This window comes from Gastrolobium bilobum, unplaced genomic scaffold (assembly GCF_033153095.1).
Source record: "Gastrolobium bilobum isolate Gb01-03AN ecotype WA unplaced genomic scaffold, APGP_CSIRO_Gbil_v1 utg1530, whole genome shotgun sequence".
NCBI lineage: Eukaryota > Viridiplantae > Streptophyta > Magnoliopsida > Fabales > Fabaceae > Gastrolobium > Gastrolobium bilobum.
Window position 1 is genome coordinate 134,699 of NW_026898965.1, and position 24,904 is coordinate 159,602.

Below are 24,904 nucleotides of genomic sequence, written 5' to 3' on the forward strand. Positions count from 1 at the left end.
ATTATAGAAAAGAGCGTATAACATCACCGCAGAGTGTCACGGGTTTATATATACTTTATTTTTAATATTTTGTTTTGAGTAATTAGGATAATATATCATTATATTTTTTAACAACTCTATAATTTCTATTTAATATTTTATAATATTTATCTTAATTACTTGAATAAGAGTATTTGTTGTTGCTCATTTTGGTGGTTTTCACCCGGAATAGTGCATACTTGTAAAAACACTTTACACTTAAATTAGTGAAGTTACAAAGTGGTTTTGTGTAAAAGCAAAGGCAAAAATGAGAGAAAAAATTTAATGGTCCAGGCTTAATGGTCCCTCTTATAAATAAAAAATTGTTTTTCTATTTTTTTTTTCTTATATCATTTTTATATGAGAGAAAGTACCTAAAAAATTGGGTGATCCAGGAACATAAAAACACTTCTCGCAAAAAGGATATAAAATTAAAAATTATAAAGACATCATTACGTATTTATTATTTCAAACTTTTTTTTTTATAAAAATAAAAAGAATAATAATTAAGTGGAGGACCATATCATTGATTAAAGATGAAATGTCAAAATATAAAATGAAGTGAGTACAATCTTATATAACACTTTAATAATACAAAATAATTTCCATCTTCACATGTGTACCCAGTGACAGAATTAAAAACAAAATGTAAAAAATTAAAACAAAATAAAAATTAACTACAGTTAAATAATAATAAAAAAATTTAAAACAATATCCATCTAATTACGTGCTAATAAAATGATTAAATTCGGATAATGTGTGGCTTAACATTTTGTTGTTGGAGTAGGGTATGGTATAACTAGGGGTGATAAATGAACCAGAAGCCTTTGACCCGACTTGTGAAAGCCTTAGCTTATATATGTAAAATTGGTTGTTGGAACTTGAACTTATATAAAAGCTCATTTAATAAAAAGATCTCTGACTCCAAATCAAAAGTCCGGCCTTATAACCTTCCAGGTTGGTCTAGTATACTAATTTTTATTTTATTTTTTTATATTACTCATAATAACCATCTATCTCCTCAACTCATTTCATCCCACTTTATTGATTAAACAGATTTTTTGAATGATTTTAATTTATATTATGCTGTTTGAATATAAATTGAATTTATTAATCTTTATAAAATTAGTGCTACTATTGATGGTATATTCTGTTGAATTTATTAAAAAAATATAAATATAAAACAATATCTATCTAATTACATGCTAATAAAATGATTAGATTCGGATAATGGATGGCTTAACATTTTGTCGTTGGTGTAGAGCACTGTACAACTAGACAAGTGGATGATGATGATGATGGGCTTTCTTTGACTAGATGGAAAATGGTGTTGGGCCCAATAAATAAAAAGGGCCGTTGAATTGACGGACGTGGTTTTTGAAAACCAAAAACCACCTTAGGATAAAGGTGTAGATGTGGCGAATCCAACGGCAGTCCACAGAGACAGATAACCGAGGTCAGATGGTTCGCGAGTGACCTTAGTCATCTTATGTTGACTTGTTCTCAAAGTATCATTATTATTATAAAAACCTAAAACCTCACTTTCCTCTCTTACTAGTTCACTCTCACCCAACCTCTAACCTTCCTCTCTCTCGAATCAACAACCTCTTTTCCTTTGTTCTCTGATCGATCATGTCTAACTTCAAGAGCAAGTACCATGGTAGTACCCATTCTCTTGTTCCCTTACATGGATCTTGCTTTGTCTTTTTTTTCTTTTTTTTCTTCCTTTCGTAAAGTTTTGTTTTAGTGGATTTGAATCTATTCTCATATCAATTGCATCTTTTTGGATCTCACTTATTTCTATTTTTTATTTTTTTGGTGTTTGGTATTTGCTGATGCAGCTTTTTTATTTGGTGCTTTTGTGTGAATCTGTACTTGTTGATGCTACTATAGGGTTTGTTGGAGTGAAAATTTTAGATCCAGTTTTCTATGGAAAATTTTATAAAAATCTTGGTCCTGAATATTTATCCCTTACGGGGTTTTATTCAGCTTGTAGAATTTTGCATCTGAATTGCTATTTTCTTTATCTTCAATTGTTTTTAAGCCCTGCAGCTTTTTTTTTTATGCTCTATTTTGAAAGTCAGGTCCCAAATTGCTTTATATGTAATGTAATGAAGCTTCTGAAAGCAATGTCTTTTTTTTTTTTTTTTAATTTAACATACATACCTGTTGCCCGTTTATTTTGTTCTTGTTTTGGGTTTGGTTTTTTGGGCGTTTTTGTTGTTGTAGTAAGGTTTATATTTGTGTGCTGATATTAACTAATGACTTTGCAGATGAGCTCATTGCCAATGCTGCCTACATTGGCACCCCCGGAAAGGGTATTCTTGCTGCTGATGAGTCAACAGGAACCATTGGTAAACGTCTATCCAGCATCAATGTTGAGAATGTTGAATCCAACAGGCGTGCTCTTCGGGAGCTCCTTTTCACCACCCCTGGAGCTCTTCAGTATCTCAGTGGAGTGATCCTCTTTGAGGAAACCCTGTACCAGAGCACAGCTGCAGGTACTCTCAACAATCTTAGGATCTTATAATATCTTATAGTTTTATTCTTGTGTTGATGATGAGCATTGCATCAATGGCTCTGAACATGCATCATTCTACCTTTTTTTTTTCTCTTGACCCTATATATAATATAACCATGTTGGATCATTTGCATGATCAAATTTGTGTCTTTTTATCCTGTTATTCAAGAATCCAAATCCCTGCAAGAATGCTCTCTATTTCCAATTTTGAATAACCTGGTCAAGTGGTTTTTTTTCTGATGGGGTTGTTCTCATTTGCATGTATCTGTGTTGTTGTCTTATTTGAATGAAGATAGATGATATGGCATTGTTCTTACACTGACATCATGAATGGATTTTGTACAGGCAAGCCCTTTGTGGATGTCTTGAAGGAAGGTGGTGTGCTTCCTGGTATCAAGGTTGACAAAGGCACAGTTGAACTTGCTGGGACTGATGGAGAAACCACCACTCAGGGTCTAGATGGCCTTGCTCAGCGCTGCCAGAAGTACTATGAAGCTGGAGCACGCTTTGCCAAATGGCGTGCTGTGCTGAAAATTGGCCCCAACGAGCCATCTGAGCTTGCTATCCATGAGAATGCCTATGGATTGGCTCGATATGCTGTCATATGCCAGGAGAATGGGCTGGTTCCTATTGTTGAGCCTGAGATCCTGGTTGATGGACCTCATGACATTCACAAGTGTGCTGATGTGACAGAGCGTGTCCTTGCAGCATGTTACAAAGCTTTGAATGATCACCATGTCCTTCTTGAGGGTACTCTGTTGAAGCCAAACATGGTGACCCCAGGATCTGATTCTCCAAAGGTTGCCCCTGAGGTTGTCGCTGAGCACACTGTTAGAGCTCTTCAGAGAACTGTTCCTGCTGCAGTTCCTGCTGTGGTTTTCTTGTCTGGTGGCCAGAGTGAGGAGCAGGCTACCCTCAACCTCAATGCCTTAAACCAGGTCAAGGGAAAGAAGCCATGGTCTCTTTCTTTCTCTTTTGGAAGGGCACTTCAACAGAGCACTCTCAAGGCATGGTCTGGAAAGGAAGAAAATGTGAAGAAGGCTCAAGAAGCCTTTCTGACAAGGGCCAAGGCAAATTCAGAGGCAACTCTGGGAACTTACAAGGGTAATGCCCAACTTGGTGAGGGTGCCGCAGAGAGCCTCCATGTTAAGGACTACAAATACTGATCGAGGTTACTGTTATCTTAGAGACTAGTGGATATGAATTGTTATTAAGGGTTCTGAGGGTTAATGGAATTTCGGTTCATGAGTGTTGTGGTTGGACTTGTGACAGAATAATCGCTTTAAGTTTTGCTTTTTTGTTTTTCCCGTTATCTTTCGGTCATTTGAGTTCTTCTAGTATATTGGTCAAACCCGTGCTGAAGGCAGGGTGATATAACTGTGTTTTAAGTTTGGTTCTTAAAAGACACTATTCTGAGTGAGGGTTTGAGTTTATATTGCAATTATTGGGCTTTGTTTTCACAGTTATATTTCTGCTGTCAGTAGTTTCTCTCTTATTTAATCAAATATTTTAGATAAACTTGTGTTTATTTTTGGTTCAAAAATCAATAGTATTCAATATTTTTCTGTCAAAGTCATTAAATCTTAGTATTTACTTGCAACATAAAAATGGTAATTTAAGTACTATTTTAATTTTGGTACAATGTTTTTCGCAATATTTTATTTAAACAAAATTTTAATAAAAAAACCATATAATTATCAGAGGTCGTGTCTTAGGTTTATTTAATATTTTGTTTGGTCTTTGTACTTAGTAGTAGTAGTAGCATTAGCGCAACCCTTGGAATACCAATCCACATTTCAATTTTGTTTCATATAAGTATTGTCTGTAGTTTATATATAATAGATTAAAGAAAGTCACGGTAGGAAAATTTTCAATAACATCATTTTTTTGGCTTCTTGTCTATGACCAATGTTATTAAAACTGGTCAGGTCATTAACCCGGTTGAGGTACTGGTTCAATCAGTGGGTCCTTGGTTCAACCACATGACCTGGTAATTATATGTAATTTTATAATTTATATTAAAAAATTATAAACATACTCAAATATCTAAAAAAAAATGATAAAAGTTTCAAATATTTTAATATAAAAAATAATAAAACACATATTATTATCCAATAAAGGATCAAACAAAAATATAATGATCGTGATACAGAGTTTTAGGTTCAGAAAATGATATTTTAACTATAAATCAAATTAAAATTTTCTGAATAGTGCATAATTGAGATAATATTAGTGTTGTAGGTATATAACTTATGTAAGTCAATAAGTAAAAAAAATTCAAATATGTCTATTATGATTTTTTTTTTAAAAATAAATAATTTGAATTTTTTTTGGACCGAGTCGGGTCACCGGTTAACCAACCAGGTCACCGGATTTTATGAAAATCGGCCGAGTCAAACCGGGTCATACCGATTTTGCTGCATGACCGGTCTGTTACTTTAACCGGACCGGTCATATGACCAATTTACCGATTCCCAAATTGACCCGGCCGGATCGGTCCTATTTTAATAATACTACTATTGACTGTGCTCACTATAAAATATATTTTATTAATCATAGATAAGTGAAAAAACTAAGACACGACCTCTGATAACTGTTACATGTTTTTTTTTTTAGTAAAATACTTTTGGTCTTCAATAAATATCAGAGTTTTAATTTAATTCATTTCGTTAAGGAAAAAAAACCGATTTGCGATCCTTCTAAAATTTAAAATAATTTCATATTAGTCTTTTTGAGAGATTAAAGTTAGTCTTCTTTAAATTTTAGAAGAATTATAATTTTGACTAATTGAATCTATTTTAAATTTCAGAAGGACCACACAATATTTTTTTTAAGGATTAAATTGGACCTTGTAATTTTTGTTAAGAACTCAAAAGATACTTTATGATATATATATATATATATATATATATATATATATATATATATATATATAATTATTTAATTATGCTTATTTTATTCAATTATTTATGATTAATGTCACCTTACCCTCACTTTTTTTTTAAGTAATCAAACACCTATTCCCGTAATATTAATATTTCAGTAGTATTTAGATACGATCTTTGTTCGCGGGTAGTATTCAGTGTTTCCTTTAAGTAGGAAACACTAACTTTTGAACTGTATATTTTTTAGATGATAGAATAAATAATAATAATGTCTAAATGTTATATAAATAAGATATAATAAATTGAAAACGCCTTTGATTAGGAAGCAATTTAACTTTGCCATGGAGGAGCACAATTTTATTTTATTTTATTTTAAATAAGGAGGGGCCGAAACCCCAACTAAGTTTAAACTCTAGGAATAGCCGAAACACCAATAAAATCCTAAGAAGAAGAAGGAAATGATCACATCTAACAGGGAGAACATCTAAACATGTAATCCCAAAAGGGCGAATGGACATCTAAACATGTAATCCCAAAAGAGCGAATGAGTGTGTTTTACTTGAATTCTGATGCCCAAGTCAATGTGTAATTAAAAATGATGCATACCTAATGGGTGCACCCTTATATTTGTCGATAATAAAGAGTAAAGTTATATTTATAATCTCTTTTTGCTTATAACTCGTACAATTAAATCTTAATCGTTGATTTTTATTAATATAATGGTTATAATTTATTGTGAATTAATAATTAATTTTTATAAATATGACTCAATAAATTATAATCGTTAGATTGATAGAAATCAATAATTAAAATTTAATTGTAAGAGTCTGTAAGCGAAAAAAAAGTTATAAATATAACCTTCTTCGGTGATCTTTGGAGAGAAACTAACTAAGATATGGATCTACTATTAGAAAAATCATTTTGTTAGTTAACCCTTCACCAAAACTACGATAGAAACGTGTACAGACCAATTCTTTCTCTGCGAAAAAATCAGTAGCTTAGATGGGAGCTTTTGAAATGTTTTTTACTAAATAAATTGATAAACTTATTTACAAATCAAAATAACATAAACAAATCTTTCATAGACTATTCTTGGGAATATGGCAGCTGGCAAGTTTACTTATTTGATCTTGACAAGCTATATGGTGAATCAGTTGCATATTTTTTCTTGTAGAAAAAGATGCAAACTAAAAAAAATAAAAATTGAAAACCGGTGTAAAGATTTTCTTGGCAGGCAATATGTAATTCTTTTAAAAAAATTTAAAAAAGATTGGAGCCGACTCCAGTGGAATACATGTGTCTAATCTCACATAAACTATTAACTATAAAATAAAATAAAATAGAAAAGTGTCTGAAGAGATTCATCTTGAAGGAGTCACATGTCAAAGCCAACACTCGAAATTTTTCAAACAATATTTTAAACTTGACCTATAATTGAACCTTTACGGTTTACTGATTCAACAATAGTTAATCATACTCAAACAGGTAAAATTAAATATATTTTAATATTATGTAATACATTGAGTACGTTTAATAATACGTTAAAGGGTACGTTTAAAATGTACTCCTTCACTTACTAAAAAATATGTGCTCCTATATTAATAAATTTTCATTCAGAACTTTTAATTTATTTTAATTATTTGTCATTTTATAAAATTAAGAAGAAACTAATTTTTTTTAATTTGTTGATATTTCTAATAAGTGGAATAAAAATAATATTAATGAAATGAAAGGATAATTAGGTTAAATATATTTATAATTTTACAAAATTAAAGATATTTAAAAACTTTTTAATGCTGGTAGAAAATTTAAATGGAAATTATTTTAAAATAAAAGGAGTGCTTTGTTATTATAAAATATTAAAATATAATAAGTAGAAGTAGTACCAATCAGGTATTGTTTGATTGATTGGTACATCTGAATTGTTTATTTTGTTTCTAGTCTTCGCTTGGAGTTTTGTTGTGACTTTTCTTCCGTCCAGTTTAATAAATTTGTTCATTTGTGAGGATTTTCATATTTGATATCTAAAGGACAGATACATTTGTTTTTCGAAGCAACCATGGTGACAATTTCTGCGAAAAAGGAATAATACCAAACTTACAAATGTTTAGTTTTTCTTACGCTAGTAAATATGACTGCGTGTAAACATGTCGGTTTAACAAAATATAACATGCATATGAACTTAGTTGATGGGCCCGGATCTTCAGGACTTGAAAAAATAACTGCAGCTCCTGCATTTCAGTTGTGTTCTAAAGGCCAGCATTCACTAGATTATATGCTTCTTTAATATTTTCATACAAGAAAAATAATTTCAAGGATTGAGATGCTCTGCTACTGCAGGGGATCCTCCTACCTTCCGCTAGAGTGTGATTGGATCGAATTGAACCAAATTTTTTTGAGAACTGAACCAAATTAATTTAAACAGTTCAGTTCGGTTGAAAAACGATTTGGTTCAGTTCGAAACTCATTCGTTTGAAACCAATTCGGGTCGAACTTATTATGAAAAGAAAAAATAAATAAAAATAAATCAAAGAAATAAAATAATAAAACAGTTCAGTTCGATTTGAAACCGATTTGGTTTGGTTCTTGAACTGATCTTAAAAAATCAATTCGGTTATTGAACTCTTTCTTTAAAAACCAGTTCGGTTCATGAATAGTTGTCAAAAGTGATTATTTTAAGTGCAATTCCATTTACTTCATAGTTCATTTTTTTGATTCTTTTGTACATCACTACCTTCAGTTAATATTGCCAAAAAAAAAAAGGTAAATTGACAATCGAAATCCGAGGGTAACATCGTTATATATAGAAGTGTAAATGGACCAAACGACTTAATTGGAACCTATGACCCAACTTACAACAAGTCAAACTCGACTTATTACATATAATCAAATAGAAAATACTCAAGCTTTTAAAAAAACTTATTTAGAAAGCAAAATATAAACTTTCTTTTACATGTCAAACCGATAAACTTATAAACCAACTTATATCATATTATTTATTTTAAATAAAATTATTATTTTAAATAATAAAACAATATATTTTAATTATTATATATCTAATAAGCTTAAACTAACAAACCTATGCTAAAACTTTTTTTTTTTAAATATAAATCAAATCAGACTTATAATTTAAATCTACACAAGTTAATAGACAAGCCAAACATAAAATATTAGTAAGTCAAAATTCAACCTAATCTAAGCCAGTTTACACCCCTACTTATATCACCCATAAGGCCATAACCAAGAGGATAAACTAAATTCAATCCCAAAACAAAATTGAAACGGTGAAACTGAATCCAACAGCGGCAACGCGAGTCTAAACACTAAATGACGACTAGGTTACCAGATTTTGCAACGACTACCATATGCACATATTTATATGTTATATATTCTTACAATAAGTCAACCCTACACGCCTCCTTAACTGGCCCAAAAAAGCAATGGAGGCAAATTCCGCAGAGAGGAATGATCTCCTAGTACGCAGTAGAAATTCTAAGATATCCGCATATATTAACAACGACTACTAGTAAGACCAGTACAATGGCGGAAACTGCAAGAACAGAAGACCACATAGCACGATTGGTGGAAGCCTTTGATGTGTAACGGACCCTTCTCTCCTCCAATAAAAAGTCTTTTAACCCAAAGATGGATTCCGCAGTTGCAACATGTTGCTGAGAAATCTTTCTTGTTTCAGCTGACTGAGGAGATGTCTTCTCCTGTTCATCCACATCATTAGCATCAGCATCAGAGGCATTCTCAACAGCAGCATGGTTTTCTGAAGCTTCCCTCTCCTGCAAAAGAGGAACCCACAAATCTCACAACACATGCAGTAACATGCCCGAGTCAGATACACAAGTAAAATAAACAAACTTCTTACCCCAGCAATGGTGGTTTTTGAATCATGGTCTTCTGGTGTACAACTCCCATCTTTTGCCGTCTCATTGGAATCAAGCTGATGCGCAACAACCAATCGTAATCTTCTTGGTGCATCACCTTGCCCCATCATAGGGTTTTGAACCATATCCGGTTCATTTCGTCCTTGTCGATTCCTTATCCTGATTCCAGTGTCAACCGTATCATAGTTCCTTGATTGCTCGTAATCATTGTACACTTGGCCCATACTAACATCAGTTGACAAAGCCATCTGGGAATTGTTCTGAAATAATCCTACATCGCTCTTCTGTTCAATTGCCTCCTTAGGATAAGTACCATGTAATGATTGTCGAAGCTGCAACACACAATATTACCAACAATAAACGGGTGGCACAAAAAGGGTTAGATGCTGCGATTTGATGTGTATTTAGAGGGCAATTAGCATAAAAACATTTATTAAAAAAAAGGGTTAGAGCTTCCTCTGGGTGTTTCAAAACTAACAAATGTCATTTTGAAGGCAGAAACCTAGATCGACCAAAACATAAAAAGAATTAGAGCTGTTACTCACCCTCATATTGGCCATTCCCACATCGGAGTCAATGCATGATCCATTGTCCTCAACATCAAGCACAGTTGAGTTCGGCTTTAGACAGCTGGACCGCTCATAGGAGCACTCATCCCAATTAACAACCGAATCAAAGTAGTCTAAAATATTAGTCTCATTTGTACCATACTGATGTTGCGGCCCACAACAGCCATCTAATTCATTGTTTGCTTGATAATAAAATTCTGGTGGAATCACGTTGAGTGGGGAGAATAATTTGTCATCCCATTGCCCATTTAGGTCATAAAATATGTCCAAGTTCAATAGCTGATCCTCCTGAAGTAGTAAACATCAAGTATAGTTATTACATTAATGAATCCAATGTCTGCAAATCAATTAAGGGAGAACGAAAACAAGAAAAAGAAAGGAAGAAATAAAATATTAAAACACAGTTAGCCCATTTAACCTCTGCAGCCGGCTGTACAATTTGATTTAGTGCATCATAAGCATCACAGCCGTTGCTATGGCAATCAACTGGGGTTATAACGTTGGATATTGCTTCCTCAGAGTTCTCAGCGATAACTACTAGGTGCTTATCGTCTTCTGTGGCCTGTGAGGAAGACACTGGAACGAGAGTTGGATCAGATTGTATTTCTTCTGGAGAGTTATTGGCAGTTGTAGGAGTTGAAGCAGTCTGCTCCACTTCGTCACAGTTTGAAGCTTCAAGACTCTCATCTTGTTTCTTAAATAATCGACAGAGAACATATGGATTCTGGTTTAAGTCAAATCAACCAAATTGAAAAGTTAGCAACATATCATCATCATCATCATATAATTGCTTAGCTAGCGATAAATTGCAGTAGCTTTATGTTAACTTATATCTATACACCTGTAGGCAGTATTGCATAAGGTTTATGAGGAGTTGGACTAGAGGTAATGGAAATGTGTGTAAGGCTGCATTCAAATTCAACTATAAAAATGAAACACAAGATGACCAAGAACATTTAGAATAACAAAAAAACTGGGTAGAGAATTAATTCAAATAGTTATTAGATACAATAGTCAACATGGCTGATTCAGTCACTAAAAAAAAAAACTTTCCATAGACATTAAAACCTGGAGAAGTATCAAATTAAAAAACAAATATTTTCTGCTTTACCAAATAGTAAAAGTAGGAAAACAGCAGCCCTCCAATTTATTTATTTTAGACAAGAAACAAAACTATAAAATGTCTCGTATGTAAAATTAGCATTCTATCACACTTAAGAAACGTAGGAAGAAGAACAAACTTAAACCATCATTCATCAAACAGGGAAAAAAAAACCATATTAACATTTTATATATTCCTATTACAAATCACAACGATTCAACGTCACAACACCATGAAAACAAAGATCAAAAGCAAATATAAAATAACAAATACAAAAAGGAGATGGGGGAATAAAACCTGTCCAGGATTGGTGCCATCAAGCTCCTTGAGGGTAGGCCTGTACTCATGCATAACCCAATTGGTCCTCTTCCCTTTGGGAGCACGACCAGTGTAGAAAACTAAAGTCTTCTTCATTCCAATCAAGGTGGAACCAGACTTAATCCTACGATCCTTGCCCGTTGCCTTCCAATAACCATGACTCGTTGCTCGGTTCAACCTGTGTCCATTTGGATACTTGCGGTCTTGAGGACAGAAGAAGAACCACTCTGGATCCTTGTTCCTTACCACCGACAAATCTAACACAAACCAAAAACCCCAAATCAAAAAAAATAAAATAAAAATTAGCCTGTCATCCAAAGCAATGTTTGTGATTCTACTCCAGCAATTACATGTCTAATGCATATAAAACTCAGAATTTTCCAAAAAAAAAAAAAAAACTTAAAACAATCTGAGCAAAAATAATTAAGCAAGTTATTAGAAATTCACAACCAAATATTGTAACTTTTTAAAGAAGGGGAAATAAAAATACCAGGCAAATCCCATGGCTCCCATCTGCAAACATCAATTTCGCGAATTACCCAAACATCAGCTCCATTTCCATTGATCTTTTGGCGCAAATAGTAATCCACGAGCTCCTCGTCGGTGGGACGGAATCGAAAACCCAACGGCAACGAATTTAGAGACAACACTGCGATCTCATCCCTACGCGGCGGCGGCGGCGCATAACAATCCACGGCAGCACCCATCACAATGGAATGAACATAGAAAGACAACGAAATAGAAAAATAAAATAGAAAAATAAAAACAAAAGAACACTGTGATGGGAATCAGAGAAGAGGATTCAGAGGATTTTAGCTTCTTCTTTTTTTCTCAACACACACAGGTAAAGGAAAACGCTGAGAAACTGAGAAAAGAGAGAAAGAGAGAGAAGCTAGTGCAGGCTACGACTAACAAGTATTGGCTTGGCACACAGTTTAATTAATTAAAATTTTAATTCCTCGTATATACCATTTTATTAGCCTGTTAGCCTCGTCTTTCGAATAAATCACAATAATGCCACTGTGTCAGACCCGCTTGAATCGAGGGGGTTGGTGGGAAATAGTACCCAGCTGATGTTTGACACGTGTCACCAATCGGAGCCTTTCATTACTTGCTGAGTAAGAAAGCGGGAGTTACCTTCGGAGCGTGTGTGAACATGTACCATAAGCAAAAGGACAATATCTACGGGTAACCACCTCAGCGTTTCTCTCTCTCATCACATGGCTTCTTTTACTTTTTCGCTTATTACAGTGCAGTACATTGTATATTTGTATAGTAGATTTTGTTTTTTATTTTTTATTTTAAGGTATGTATTTATAATCCAACCTTTAAAAGGTAAAGCAATTGATAAGATATTTATGGCTCTCCAAGTTGGAATTTTTGTTTCTTTTAATACATATTCGAGTTGGATTCTCTTAGCACGAAATTAAGTAAAATTAAAACTATAAAAGGTTGTTCTATTAATAATAATTTCATTTTTGGAAATCATTAAATTTGTTAATGTTAAACTTTTTATTAAGATACAATTCCTTTTGACATGCCTGTTGTATCTGTCTACGTCCTAGATAAATTATATGTAGGTTATTAAATGTGTGTTGTTTTAAAAATATAAGTTAAAAATATTTAAATTATAAAGAATATACGTAATTATTTCAAAATAAATTTAACTTATTTAAAATAAATAAAGTCAAAAATACATTGTCATTCCCTAAAAATAAATAAATTAAATCTCTCTAAAAAAATATACTTCAATCAATATATTGGAATGATTAATATAAGGTGTCTTTAATCAACATAAATATGTCAACAACATTTAGAAGTACGAATGCGTGCAGATTAGACTAGATCGGTTTAGAGAAAAAAAAAATGAAAAAAGAGAGAGTCAGGTAATCCATCTAGTTTATTTTGTTATGATACTAGTTTCTTACGTGTGCGTGCGTCCCACGAAGGAAAAAAAATTGATTTGTTTGTCTTGTAAAAATTAATCAATTTTATAAACTATAAATTACTAAATTGATTAGATTGAATTATTTTTTATTTTCTGTTACAATTGCTTATGTAAATCTAATTTTATAAACTATAAATTTAAACTAATTCATAAGTATATGCTAAAAATTAGTTTTAAAAAATTCGTCAAAATAAAAAAATAAGTCTAAACTCTCTCTCTATATATATATATATATGAAAAATTATTTCTAACCACTTCAGATAAGGTTGTTTACAGTTATCCCTTTTAACTAAGTCTGACCAGTAAGACATAAAAATTGTATTTTCTCTCTTTGTCACGTTAGCCGACAATGTCGAGAAAAAAATAGCTTTATTGTTATAACTATATCTTACTAGTTAGACTCAGTTAAAAAGAGATAGCTATAAATAATATTATATAAAGTGGTTTAGAAATAATTTTTCATATATATAAAGAGTGAGAGAGAATTTAGACTTATATTTTTAAAACTAATTTTTAGCATATACTTATGAATTAGTTTAAATTTATAGTTTATAAAATAATGTTATCTAAAGTAATTTTGTAAAAATATTTTTTCTATATAAAGAGAGAAGAAAGCTTGACACGAGATATCGTAAAGAAATTTCTAAATAATCGTGGATAATATAAAAAATTCTAAGGTAACTTTTTTATTTTTATGTTTTCAACTTTTTTAATTTTTGGTAGACATGTTTTCAACTTTTTTAATGACTCTGTTTTGTTATATTTTTGAGAAATTTTTTAATTTAAATAAAATTTTGAACACCTCTAATTTTAAGATCACATATAGTTATTGAAAAAAAATACGATGAAACTATTAGTTTAGTCCTTTAAAAAAAATACCTGATATCAATTTAATTTTCAAAAGCTTTTGACGTCAAATTAGTCTTAAAAAATATAAAGTGATAGTAAAAATGTTTGAAATAATATTACCTAAAAATTAAATTGATGCTATTTTAAATGAATTTAAACCATTTTCGTGTTAATTTGTATTTTTGAAAGATTGATTTAATGTGACAAATATTTGAAATACTTAAATTAATGTAAAATAATTTTTAAGGAATAAAATAGTAATTCACTAAAAAATTAATATTAATATCTTTTAATTAAAATAACATCAAAATAAATTTTCTATAAGTACCACAAAAAGTTAATAATAGTGTTAATAAAGCCTTCGATATATAATTAAATCAGCATTTCAATAATTATAATTTTATATTAATATTAAATTATTTTAAAATATAAATTAATATTATTTATCCTTAGTTAATTAAATGAATAATATTTTTTATCAACAAAAAAATAAATTAATATCACTCATTTTTTAAGAAAATAAAATGAGTGTCTGATCATGATGACATGGCATCTGAGGGAAGACTTATGACCTACAGTATATGACATATGAGAAAAGCATAAGCTTGAGTCACCGAACAGTTACTTATATATAAATATGAAAAAAAGTTCAGTTTAATAATTTAGTATTCCGTAAGACAAGTTTATCTTATGATCTACATTACCATAACAGTTGGTAGATAGCTTTCATCATTTATAATTATTAGTAAAAAGAAATATTAAATACTAATATAATTATGTAGAATTTTTGGAGAATTTTTTACGTAGAAATTTTCTGTCAGATATTTATGTAGAATTCAAATAAAATAATAAACCAAGTTGACACATTAAATATTAATTTTATAACATGTTAAAAGTTAAAATCTGAATACTTGAAAATAACAAATATAAAAATTTAAAATGTCAAAGCATGATTAAAAAGTTGAGAATCTTTGTATAATGAACTATAATACAGGATTAGTATATACAATAGTTCATGTTGTTTTCCTTTTTATTTAATCAGCGATAAGGTTTAACATTAAGTTGCTTTAAAATATGTTAAACGAAGGAATTTATAATATTTTTTCTGGAATAAAAGGAATATACTCTTGCTTGCTTTTGGGCTAGTTTTGAAATTACATTCGTTGTATAGAGGTTGGTGACTTACACATGCTTGATTTTTACTTATTTTTTAAGTACAATTTGCTATTTTGCTTAGTGACTCATCAACCGCTGAAGCGTACATAAGTAGAGGTGGTAAAATAGGTCGGTCTGTCCTAACCCGACCCATCCCGTTTTGTGGTAGGTTGATGGGTTAATCTGTCTAAAAAATTTAAAATAAATTATATTTTATTAATTTTATGACCCGACCCATCCCGTTTTGTGGTGGGTTGATGGGTCAATCTGCCTAAAAAATTTAAAATAAATTATATTTTATTAATTTTATAATATTTCTTATTTTCATTTCACAATTCCTTTAGTTTTTTTTTCTAATCTCAAACCTAAATGTATACTAATATTCAGTTAAATATTTTTTAGGAATTTATTTTTGTCTCAATATATGGATAACTTTTGTAATAAATAAAATTTTTATTTTTTATTTTTTCTAGGGGAGTAAAATAAAAAATTGACCCGCGGGCCAACCTGTCCCGACCCACCGCCAACCCGTTTTGACCCACAATTAAGCGGGATGGGTTACGGTGGGTTGATGGGTTGAAAAGTATAATCCAACCCGCCCCATTTTGGTGGGTTGACGGATTGACCCGTCGGGTTCAACTCAAATTGCCACCTTTATACAGAAGTTAGGGTATTTATCAATTGATCCAAAATTTAATTGCTGTAATTGAACCGAAAAATCAATAATCGAATTAATCAAAAAAAAAATCAAAAAAAAAATCATATATTTTGATTGGATTGGATCAATTTCGGTTTGGTTGGTGAAACTCGATCCAATCTAATTTGATAAAATATATTATGTATTTATTATTTGGGAAAAATGTTTGTCCTTTAAAGGATATAACTTTAGGTCATTTTATATCTTAGCCGTTGATTTCCGTCAATCAACGGTTAAGATTTATTGGGTTAAATTTATTAACTAATTATTAATTCGCAATAAAATCCAATAAATCGTAACTGCTGATTGATGGGAATCAACGGTTACGATCTAAAATGACACAAAATTATATCCTTTAAAAGAACAAACGTTTTTTTCCCTTATTATTTTTAAAAGATAGTGACTTGAAATCTTATTATTTTGTAAACTTGGAATCTTAGATGTTATTGATAGCAAACTAGCTTGTTTTTATTTTTTAATAGGGTTTGTTTTTTCTCAAGTTACTTCAGATAACTTTATCTAATGTTCACCAAAACGACGTCGTTTTGGGATGGAAATCATTATGTTTTTATAATTTTAATTTATTTCAGGATTATAATAGTCTTTATCATTCTAATTTTTTAATTTTTCATCCCCAAAACGATGTCATTTCGATGAACATTAGACAAAGTTATCTAAAGTAACATTATATACTTTTTCCCTTTTTGTTATCTATTAAACTATTTCAACTCATCATGAGTTTTAAGACTTGTTTTAGTTTTAAGACTTGAATTTTCCAATTATTTATGATTTTGAATAAATTTATTTGATATAACTAGTGGTATGTATGGCTGAAGATTTAGGTTTTTTGAAAAACCAAAAAAATGATCCAATCCAGACCGAATAAAATTTGATTAGATTGGATTGGATTTAAATAAAATACAAACTGAATGGATAATTAAATAATCAAATCAAAGGAATTGGATCGAATAATTTTTACGACAAAACTGATCAAATTCAGACCACGAACACCCTAGCATGAGCTTATCTTTGGTAAGTAAAAAGACAATTTAATTTAGTAAATATTATAATATTGAATGAAAAAATGAAAAATGATTTTTTTATTAGACTAAATCGAAATTTTGGTCAAAACTTAAATCTATGGGTTTATCATTTATCATTTAACATGACCACAAAAATTTTCTTACACACACAACATTTTGTGGGGCCCGCAGCAAAAATAAAAAAAAAAATCGGCACGCAAAACGAATCTCTATAACATAACACAATCACTTTTCCTACAACATAACTCTTATAAAACCCTAAATCTATATAGATTTAACGTTTCTCATGTTATAAGAGTTAAATTTATCTTCTACACTCACATAAAAATATACGTGCTCGTACTTTTTTCTCTCTCTTTTTCTCACATGGGCATCACACACTTTTATGCATAGTTGTAAAACCCGGCGAACCGGTCATCGGACTGGTTCGGGTTAAGCATTGGAACGGTCACGCATCGACCCAGTCAAACCTGGATAAAATCGGCCAAACCCGGTGACCCAGTGACCCGGTCAGGTCATATATTTAAAATAAAAACAAAAAAAACCAAAATTGTTTCATCTTGTCAAAAAAAATGTAGAGCTCGTTTTAAAATATTTTGTAATTTCATTTGCTAGTATACTCTTCTACAATGACCTCAAATTTTAGCTTCTAATACTGAAGCAATTTATAGAATAATAAATTAAGAGAATGTGATATATGTCATTTTAATGTAGTTAAATTTGAAAAATATGAGTTCAATGTCATTGAGAGGTATGTTTATGAGGATTCTGAGTTGCAATTTAAATTTACATAGTAAGAGCATTCATTCATTTTTATTTATTTATGCTTCTTGTTTTTTAGTTTATTTAATGAACATTGTTTAATTCATTTGAGATATGGATAATATAAATGAATTTATATGTTCACATTTTTATATATCTATATATATCCGGGTCAACCAGTCCGACCAGTGACCCAGTAACCCAGTACTCCGACCGGGTCGATGCCCAGGTCGAGTTTAATAACACTATTTTATGTGTGTATAAGAGATAAATTTATCTCATACAATGTGAGGAACATGAAAATACACACACATATATATATATATATATGAGACTAATATTTGTTTTTTTAAATAATATAGAATTATTGTATTATATGTTAAGAGAAACAGAAATCATGGTGGAGAAAGTGAGAATTTTTTTAATTTAAATATTAAATAAAAATATTAATTTTAACTAAAATGACTATTATTTGAAAGGACAACATTTTTCCATATATATATATATATATATATATATATATATATATATATATACAGAAATATATTTATGCAGTTAATGCAGATAAATTATCTGCATTTACTTCCAAAACGATGTCATTTTGGGATTGAAAGATTAAAAAATTATAATTATAAAGACTATAATAATTCTTAAATAAATTAAAATTACAAAAATACTATGATTTCTTCCTCAAAACAACATCGTATTGGACTTACTGCAGATAACTTATCTGCAGTTAGTGTTGGCAAAAACGAGCCAACCCATCAGGTTGACTCGTAACCCGCCAAAAATGAGCCGGTTGGGTTGGCCAAAACGAGCTGCCAACCCGAGCCAACTCGGCTCGTTTCAATCCGTGAAAAAACGAGCCAACCCGCGAGTCAAACGAGCCAACCCGCGAGTCAAACGAGCCAGCTCGCAGGTTGAGTTTTTTTTTTTTAATAAAAAAACACAAAATTTAATATACAAAAATGGACAAAACCCACACATGTTGTCATCATTTTTCTTCCTTCTCTAAACCTAAGTCCCTAATCTTCTCACATCCCTGCCATTTTTTTATTGTTAGGCTGTGCTGGCTCTGTTTGGTTCAAATATCTTACTCACTTGGTAGCAAGTGGTTCTGATTGTTTCTTGATATTGATGCAAATTTGTTGTGAAGAAAATTCAAAACTAAAATATTTTTCTTTTATTTCTCATTTTGTAACTTCTTGTTTAAGTTAATGGAAGCCACACAGCTGGTGCATTAATACTATATGGTCATTTAAATAGGCTGAAAACGAGCCAACCCGCGAGCAATTTTCGAGCCAACTCGCGAGCTATTTTTTCAAGCCAACCCACGAGCCATATTTTTGAGCCAACCCGCGAGCCAACCCTAACCCGACTCGGGTTGGGTTGGGTTTTCTGGCTCGTTTTTTTTTCTGAGCCAACCCTAATCCGACTCGTTTTTTTTCAGGTTGAATGCAGGTTGGGTTGGGTCGGGCCGGGTTGGCCCGTTTTGCCAACCTATCTACAGTAATTGCAGAAAAAGTGAACCCATATATATAGATATAGGGAAAAATATTTCTCCGGCAACTTGAGATAAGTTTATCTCCGGCATCATTAAAACAACGTCGTTTTGTTTATTTATTTCCTTATATTATTTGATTCACCTTTAAATGGTTATGATTTTCTTTTTCTCTCTCTTCCTTCATTACCATTGATCCATCTTTGTACGGTTATGATTTATTAGCCGGAGATAAAATTATCTCTGTCAGTTTGAGAAGTGATAAGCCCATATATATATGAAAAAAAAATTTGTTTATGGTGTAGAATTATTTTTTGTAACAGTAACATAAAAATAAAAGTAAGTGAATCTCGTTATCATGAAAAGAGAGAAAAAAATTAATGGAAACCCATCCATTTTTATATTAATATAGCAAAAAAAAATTTTATGCAACGAAAGCAAAAATATTAATATCATATATATATATATATATATTCATATATTTTATGTTCTCTTATAATTAAATTTATTTTCGCAGTGTTTATAAAAAAAAAGAAGGGTTTGTTTTTTCTGCAGTTACTGCAGATAAGTTATCTGCAGTAAGTCCAATATGACGTCGTTTTGGGACGGAAATCATGGTGTTTTTGTAATTTTAATTTATTTCAGGGTTATAATAGTCTTTATATTTATAATTTTTTAAGATTTCAATACCAAAACGACGTCGTTTTGGGAATAAATGCAGATAAGTTATCTGCATTAACTGCAGAAACATTTTTCCTAAAAAAGAAATTTATTGTCGCAGTGATTACAAAATAGATTTTTCGTGTATCAGATTTTTCACTAACTTATTTTTTTATTTATTATTTCTATCAAAAATATATTTCTTTTATGAATTTAATATCTCTTATAGAAAATAATTTATATAAAAAAAAAATTATTGTCGCATTGATTACAAAATAGATTTTTCGGGTATCAGATTTTTTACTATCTTATTTTTTTATTTATTATTTCTATCAAAAATATATTTCTTTTATGAATTTAATATCTCTTATAGAAAATAATTTTATCTCCTACACCTATATATAAAAATTTATGAGATTTATATTTTCTCTCTGCGTGTAAAGAATAATTTTATCAATATATCAAACACTTTCTTTTATTTGTCATTTCTTTGAAAAATCTTCATATTGGAAAAATAGATTGATGGGCTGAGTACGCCCATTATCCTCCTTGCTCTGTGTCAGTGGGCTTTTATCTACGCCTGAATTTGCAGCGTACTCGGGAAAATATCTATGGTACTGCTGTTGTACCCTTCACGCAGTGCATTTATTCAATAAAAATGAGAAAAGACTGTCATGCTTGTATGGAAAGGAGAGAAAAATATTTTTTTATTCAAATGTCACTTATTAAATGACAGATGTACCTACTGAATATGTACAAAAGATAATCTCATACTGGGGCTTCACGCTTTTCTCATCAATTCAAAATTCAGTCGCAGATCAAAGCCCACTGATATGAAGCAAAGAGGATAATGGGCGTACTCAGCTCATCAATCTATTTTTTCAATATGAAGATTTTTCGAAGAAATGACAAATAAAAGAAAGAGTTTAATATATTTATAAAATTATTTTTTACACACACAAAGAATATAAATCTCGTATATTTTTATATATATGTGTAGGAGATAAAATTATTTTTTATGAAAGATAATAAATTCATAAAAGAGGTCATAAAAAATTTAATTATAAGAGATTAATATATATATATATATATATATTATTAATATTTTTGCTTTTGTTGTATAAAAAGTTTTTTTTTATATCCCATTAATTTCTTTTTCTTTTCGTTATAACGAGATTCACTTATTTTATTTTTATGTTAGTTTTACAAAAAAAAATTTCTACACCTTAGTACGCTGCAAATTTTCCATTATCCTTTTCTCAAAAACCCTTTGTGGGAAGAGCTCAGCTGAAGGAGTGAAATTTCAACAGAGGGCTGACCAATATCTCCTCACTGTAAGTCCAAGTTCTCTCTATCTTTCTTCCGATGTTTATGCCGCAGGATTCAATGATTCTATTGTGTTTTTTTTTATTTTATAGAATTTACTTTCCTCGTAGTTAAAAATTTATATCTTTTCTGTTGGTTTCAATTATGTTCAACTATGGCTGTACCAAGTGGGTAATACTGTCTTGTTTCTGCAGATTCAATGGTACTTGACCCTTGAAAATATGAAAGTAATAACCTTTGCTGGTGGCATAACAAAACCCAGTTTTTTGGTTGCCCAAACAGAAATGCCTATTCTAACATTTGGTCATTCTAAGTTGAGTGCTACCCTCGCTCTTCGTTTGCCATGTAAATGTGTTAGGAGGATGGGGTTGATTACAAAGCTTCAGTATTCTGTTACTGATAGGACATTGACCTCTAGTTCCGTGGATTCGCTGGAGTCTAAATCGGACTCCGGTCGATTGAATAGGAAGCGGGGAGGCTCTTCATCGTTATATATTCGTCCTAGTTTATCAGAAATGAAGAAAGATAGAGTGGCAATGCGTGAAAAGGTTTATGATTTCTTGCGAGGAATTGGCATTGTTCCTGATGAGCTTGATGGTCTTGAACTTCCTGTGACAGTTGAGGTTATGAGAGAGCGCATAGATTTTCTTCACAGTTTGGGGCTTACAATTGAAGACATTAACAACTATCCACTTGTTCTTGGCTGCAGCGTCAAGAAGAATATGATTCCGGTGCTTGATTACCTTGGTAAATTGGGAGTCAGGAAATCCACCTTCACTCAGTTCTTGCAGAGATACCCACAAGTGCTTCATGCTAGTGTGGTTGTAGATCTTGAACCGGTGGTCAATTATCTTAAGGGGATGGATATCAAGCCCAATGATATTCCTCGTGTTCTTGAGAGGTACCCTGAAGTGCTGGGATTCAAACTTGAGGGAACCATGAGCACATCAGTTGCTTATTTGGTTGGAATTGGTGTTGGAAGAAGAGAAATTGGAGGGGTCTTAACTAGATATCCAGAGATTTTGGGGATGCGTGTTGCTAGAATCATCAAGCCTTTTGTGGATTACCTGGAAAACTTGGGAATTCCAAGGTTAGCCACTGCTAGACTGATAGAGAAACGACCTTATATTCTTGGATTTGGGTTGGAGGAGAAGGTGAAGCCAAATGTCAAATACCTTGAAGAGTTTAATGTTAGGCGAATATCACTTCCCTCCATAATTGCTCAGTATCCAGACATAATTGGAGCTGACTTAAAGCCAAAGCTTATCAACCGGAGAAGTTTACTCAATTCTGTACTTGATTTGAATCATGAAGATTTTGGCCGAATTGTTGAGAAAATGCCACAGGTAGTTAGCCTCAGTAATGAACCTATGCTGAAACATATTGATTTTCTTAAGGATTGTGGGTTTTCCTTGCAGCAAATGAGGAAGATGATTGTTGGATGCCCCCAACTACTTGCTCTAAACATTGACATCATGAAACTTAGCTTTGATTTCTTCCAAATGGAGATTGAAAGGCCTTTGGAAGACTTGGTTTCTTTCCCATCATTTTTCACTTATGGTCTGGAGTCAACTGTAAAACCTAGGCATAAGGTGGTTGTTGAGAAAGGATTAAAGTGTTCCCTGGCATGGATGCTTAATTGTTCTAATGAGAAATTTGAGCAACGAATGGAATATGACACTATTGACATGGAAGAGATGGAAATGGAACCTTCATTTGACATGAATTCACTGATGCAACCAAGGAGTGATGAATCAGATTCTGATTATGAAGACAATGATGATGATAATGATTAGAATGAGTATGTTACTTCAATAACTAGCCTACTTGGGGAGAATTTTGATCTTCTCTTGGATGATTTTCATGCTGAATGTTTCGATGCTGTACCATTGGAAAGGTAAATTATTACGTGAGTACATGTGAAGCATTTGGAAGTGTTTGTATCCTAATTCTTATGCTTGTTTATGTGATATGGTATTGTGTCTAGTTTTCTAATGTTTTAGATTCCATCTCTTGTATGCTTCTATTCGCTCTCATACAAGTAGATCTACTGATCTCCTTATCATCTATAATATTTGAAGTACTGAAATTCTGTGTAATTGTGAATGTGACATTAGTTGACTCAATGAATAAGCTTTGCAATATCAGAGTGATTAGGTTCTTTTTAGTAATTACATGTTTGGATTAGCTTAATTTATTATTATAATTGTTATTGTTGTTGTTAATTGTTATTTTTATAAAAACATTCTCAGCTAAAAGCTCTTATGCAGCATTTTGATTATAAGGTTTTTTAAATGCAAAATAAGTTAATCCAAACACAACCATTCCATTTTACTCCCTCTTTCTCCTCAAACTTCCATTCACCGTTATTTGTATATTCTTTATTCTCTTTGTAATATGTACATGTTTACATTTTAAAAACTTTCCAGAAAAGGATGAAGAACATTTCTATGTATTTGGCATTTAATAGAGCCTAAAATGAATGGGATCAATCTCAGTTTAATATGTAGTCCATGTATGTCAAACTGGGATGGAAGAATGAGAAGTGGCATCAGCCAAGTTCATTGTTTGTGGTCATGCACAAGTATGTTTTGTTGACTTTAGGCATACATTTTACACAATATCCTTTGTGTTACTATGCATTGTTCATGATGTAAACTTTAAAACTTGTTGATGTTTACCTTTGACAATCTTATTTTGTTTTAATTTTGTGAATGTTATAATGGAATAAGTGCGATTGTATTGATTTCTTTTTTTGCTAATGCAGTTATTTAGCTAACAATCATCCCATTGTCCTACTATCTGGTTACACATTTACTCGTTTTTCTTTTATGCTTGAATATTAATATGCATCACATTTCTTTTCTGGCCTCCAGCAATCTCTGTTATAACAAGGACCACGGTGACATGTTCAGCTCCTGGAGACCAGCTTAGGCATATATTTGAAAAGTGAAGGGTACCTATCATGAGTTCTATCCCTATCTCCTGGTGGTATGTTCTTAGTTTGTTATTTTTCGGTTGAAAGAAAAGGCCCTTCGTAGAGGTTAGCATTATCTTAATTTTCTCTACTGTGCTTGTGTACTTTTATATAATATATCTTTTACTTGCTTTTCCTTGCTATTACAAATAAGTGAACCTGGAATCCATCTTGAATTTGGTTGGTAAAAGGAATGTCCATTTAATTCCATTTATATTTTGCAATTTGCATACTATGCTGCCACGGTCTGCTGCTATTATGAGCATGAGAGCATCTCACTTCACGTGCTGGCCTGAAAAGCGAAGCCAGGAAAAAAAAAAAGGAAAGTAGGAAAGGTACTTACATAAAAAGTGAGGAAGTTAAAGATAAAGTTAAAGCTAAAGCTATACTACCATATTGCATTACTAAATTATTGACATTTAGTCTAAACGTCAAAAACTACAATTCCAACCAACCCGAATGACTCTTTTGCTTTACAATTGGTTCACCTTAGCCGTCAGTAGCCTCAAACTGATATAGTAATACTTTGTACACAATACTTGGGGTCACAACTGACCACAACAACACAAGTATTGGAGTTGGAGATAGATTTGCCTTGTTGTATCTAAGATTTCGGGGGACACTTTCTCGCACACATCCACATTTCACATCACTTCTCACTAACCAAATATCAAACT

The 24,904-nt window shown here is 31.5% G+C and overlaps 3 protein-coding genes across 3 annotated transcripts; 2 read left to right on the forward strand and 1 right to left on the reverse strand.

The window, feature by feature from the left end:
• The first annotated feature begins 1,554 nt into the window (after nt 1-1,554).
• LOC133285854 (fructose-bisphosphate aldolase, cytoplasmic isozyme) lies at nt 1,555-4,005 on the forward strand. The gene is made up of 3 exons (XM_061483152.1): nt 1,555-1,678; nt 2,292-2,519; nt 2,885-4,005. Exons 1-3 carry the CDS (start codon nt 1,651-1,653, stop codon nt 3,703-3,705), a joined length of 1,077 nt encoding a protein of 358 aa, XP_061339136.1. The 5' UTR covers nt 1,555-1,650; the 3' UTR covers nt 3,706-4,005.
• A 4,579-nt stretch (nt 4,006-8,584) lies between these two features.
• Nucleotides 8,585-12,229, reverse strand: LOC133285886 (NAC domain-containing protein 62-like). The gene is made up of 6 exons (XM_061483195.1): nt 11,800-12,229; nt 11,289-11,566; nt 10,308-10,613; nt 9,866-10,177; nt 9,302-9,652; nt 8,585-9,215 (listed from the first exon to the last, which is right to left on the reverse strand). Exons 1-6 carry the CDS (start codon nt 12,014-12,016, stop codon nt 8,898-8,900), a joined length of 1,782 nt encoding a protein of 593 aa, XP_061339179.1. The 5' UTR covers nt 12,017-12,229; the 3' UTR covers nt 8,585-8,897.
• Nucleotides 12,230-21,138: 8,909 nt separating this feature from the next.
• Nucleotides 21,139-24,407, forward strand: LOC133285899 (transcription termination factor MTERF4, chloroplastic). The gene is made up of 3 exons (XM_061483216.1): nt 21,139-21,258; nt 21,445-23,147; nt 24,127-24,407. Exon 2 carries the CDS (start codon nt 21,472-21,474, stop codon nt 23,044-23,046), a length of 1,575 nt encoding a protein of 524 aa, XP_061339200.1. The 5' UTR covers nt 21,139-21,258; nt 21,445-21,471; the 3' UTR covers nt 23,047-23,147; nt 24,127-24,407.
• Nucleotides 24,408-24,904: the final 497 nt, after the last annotated feature.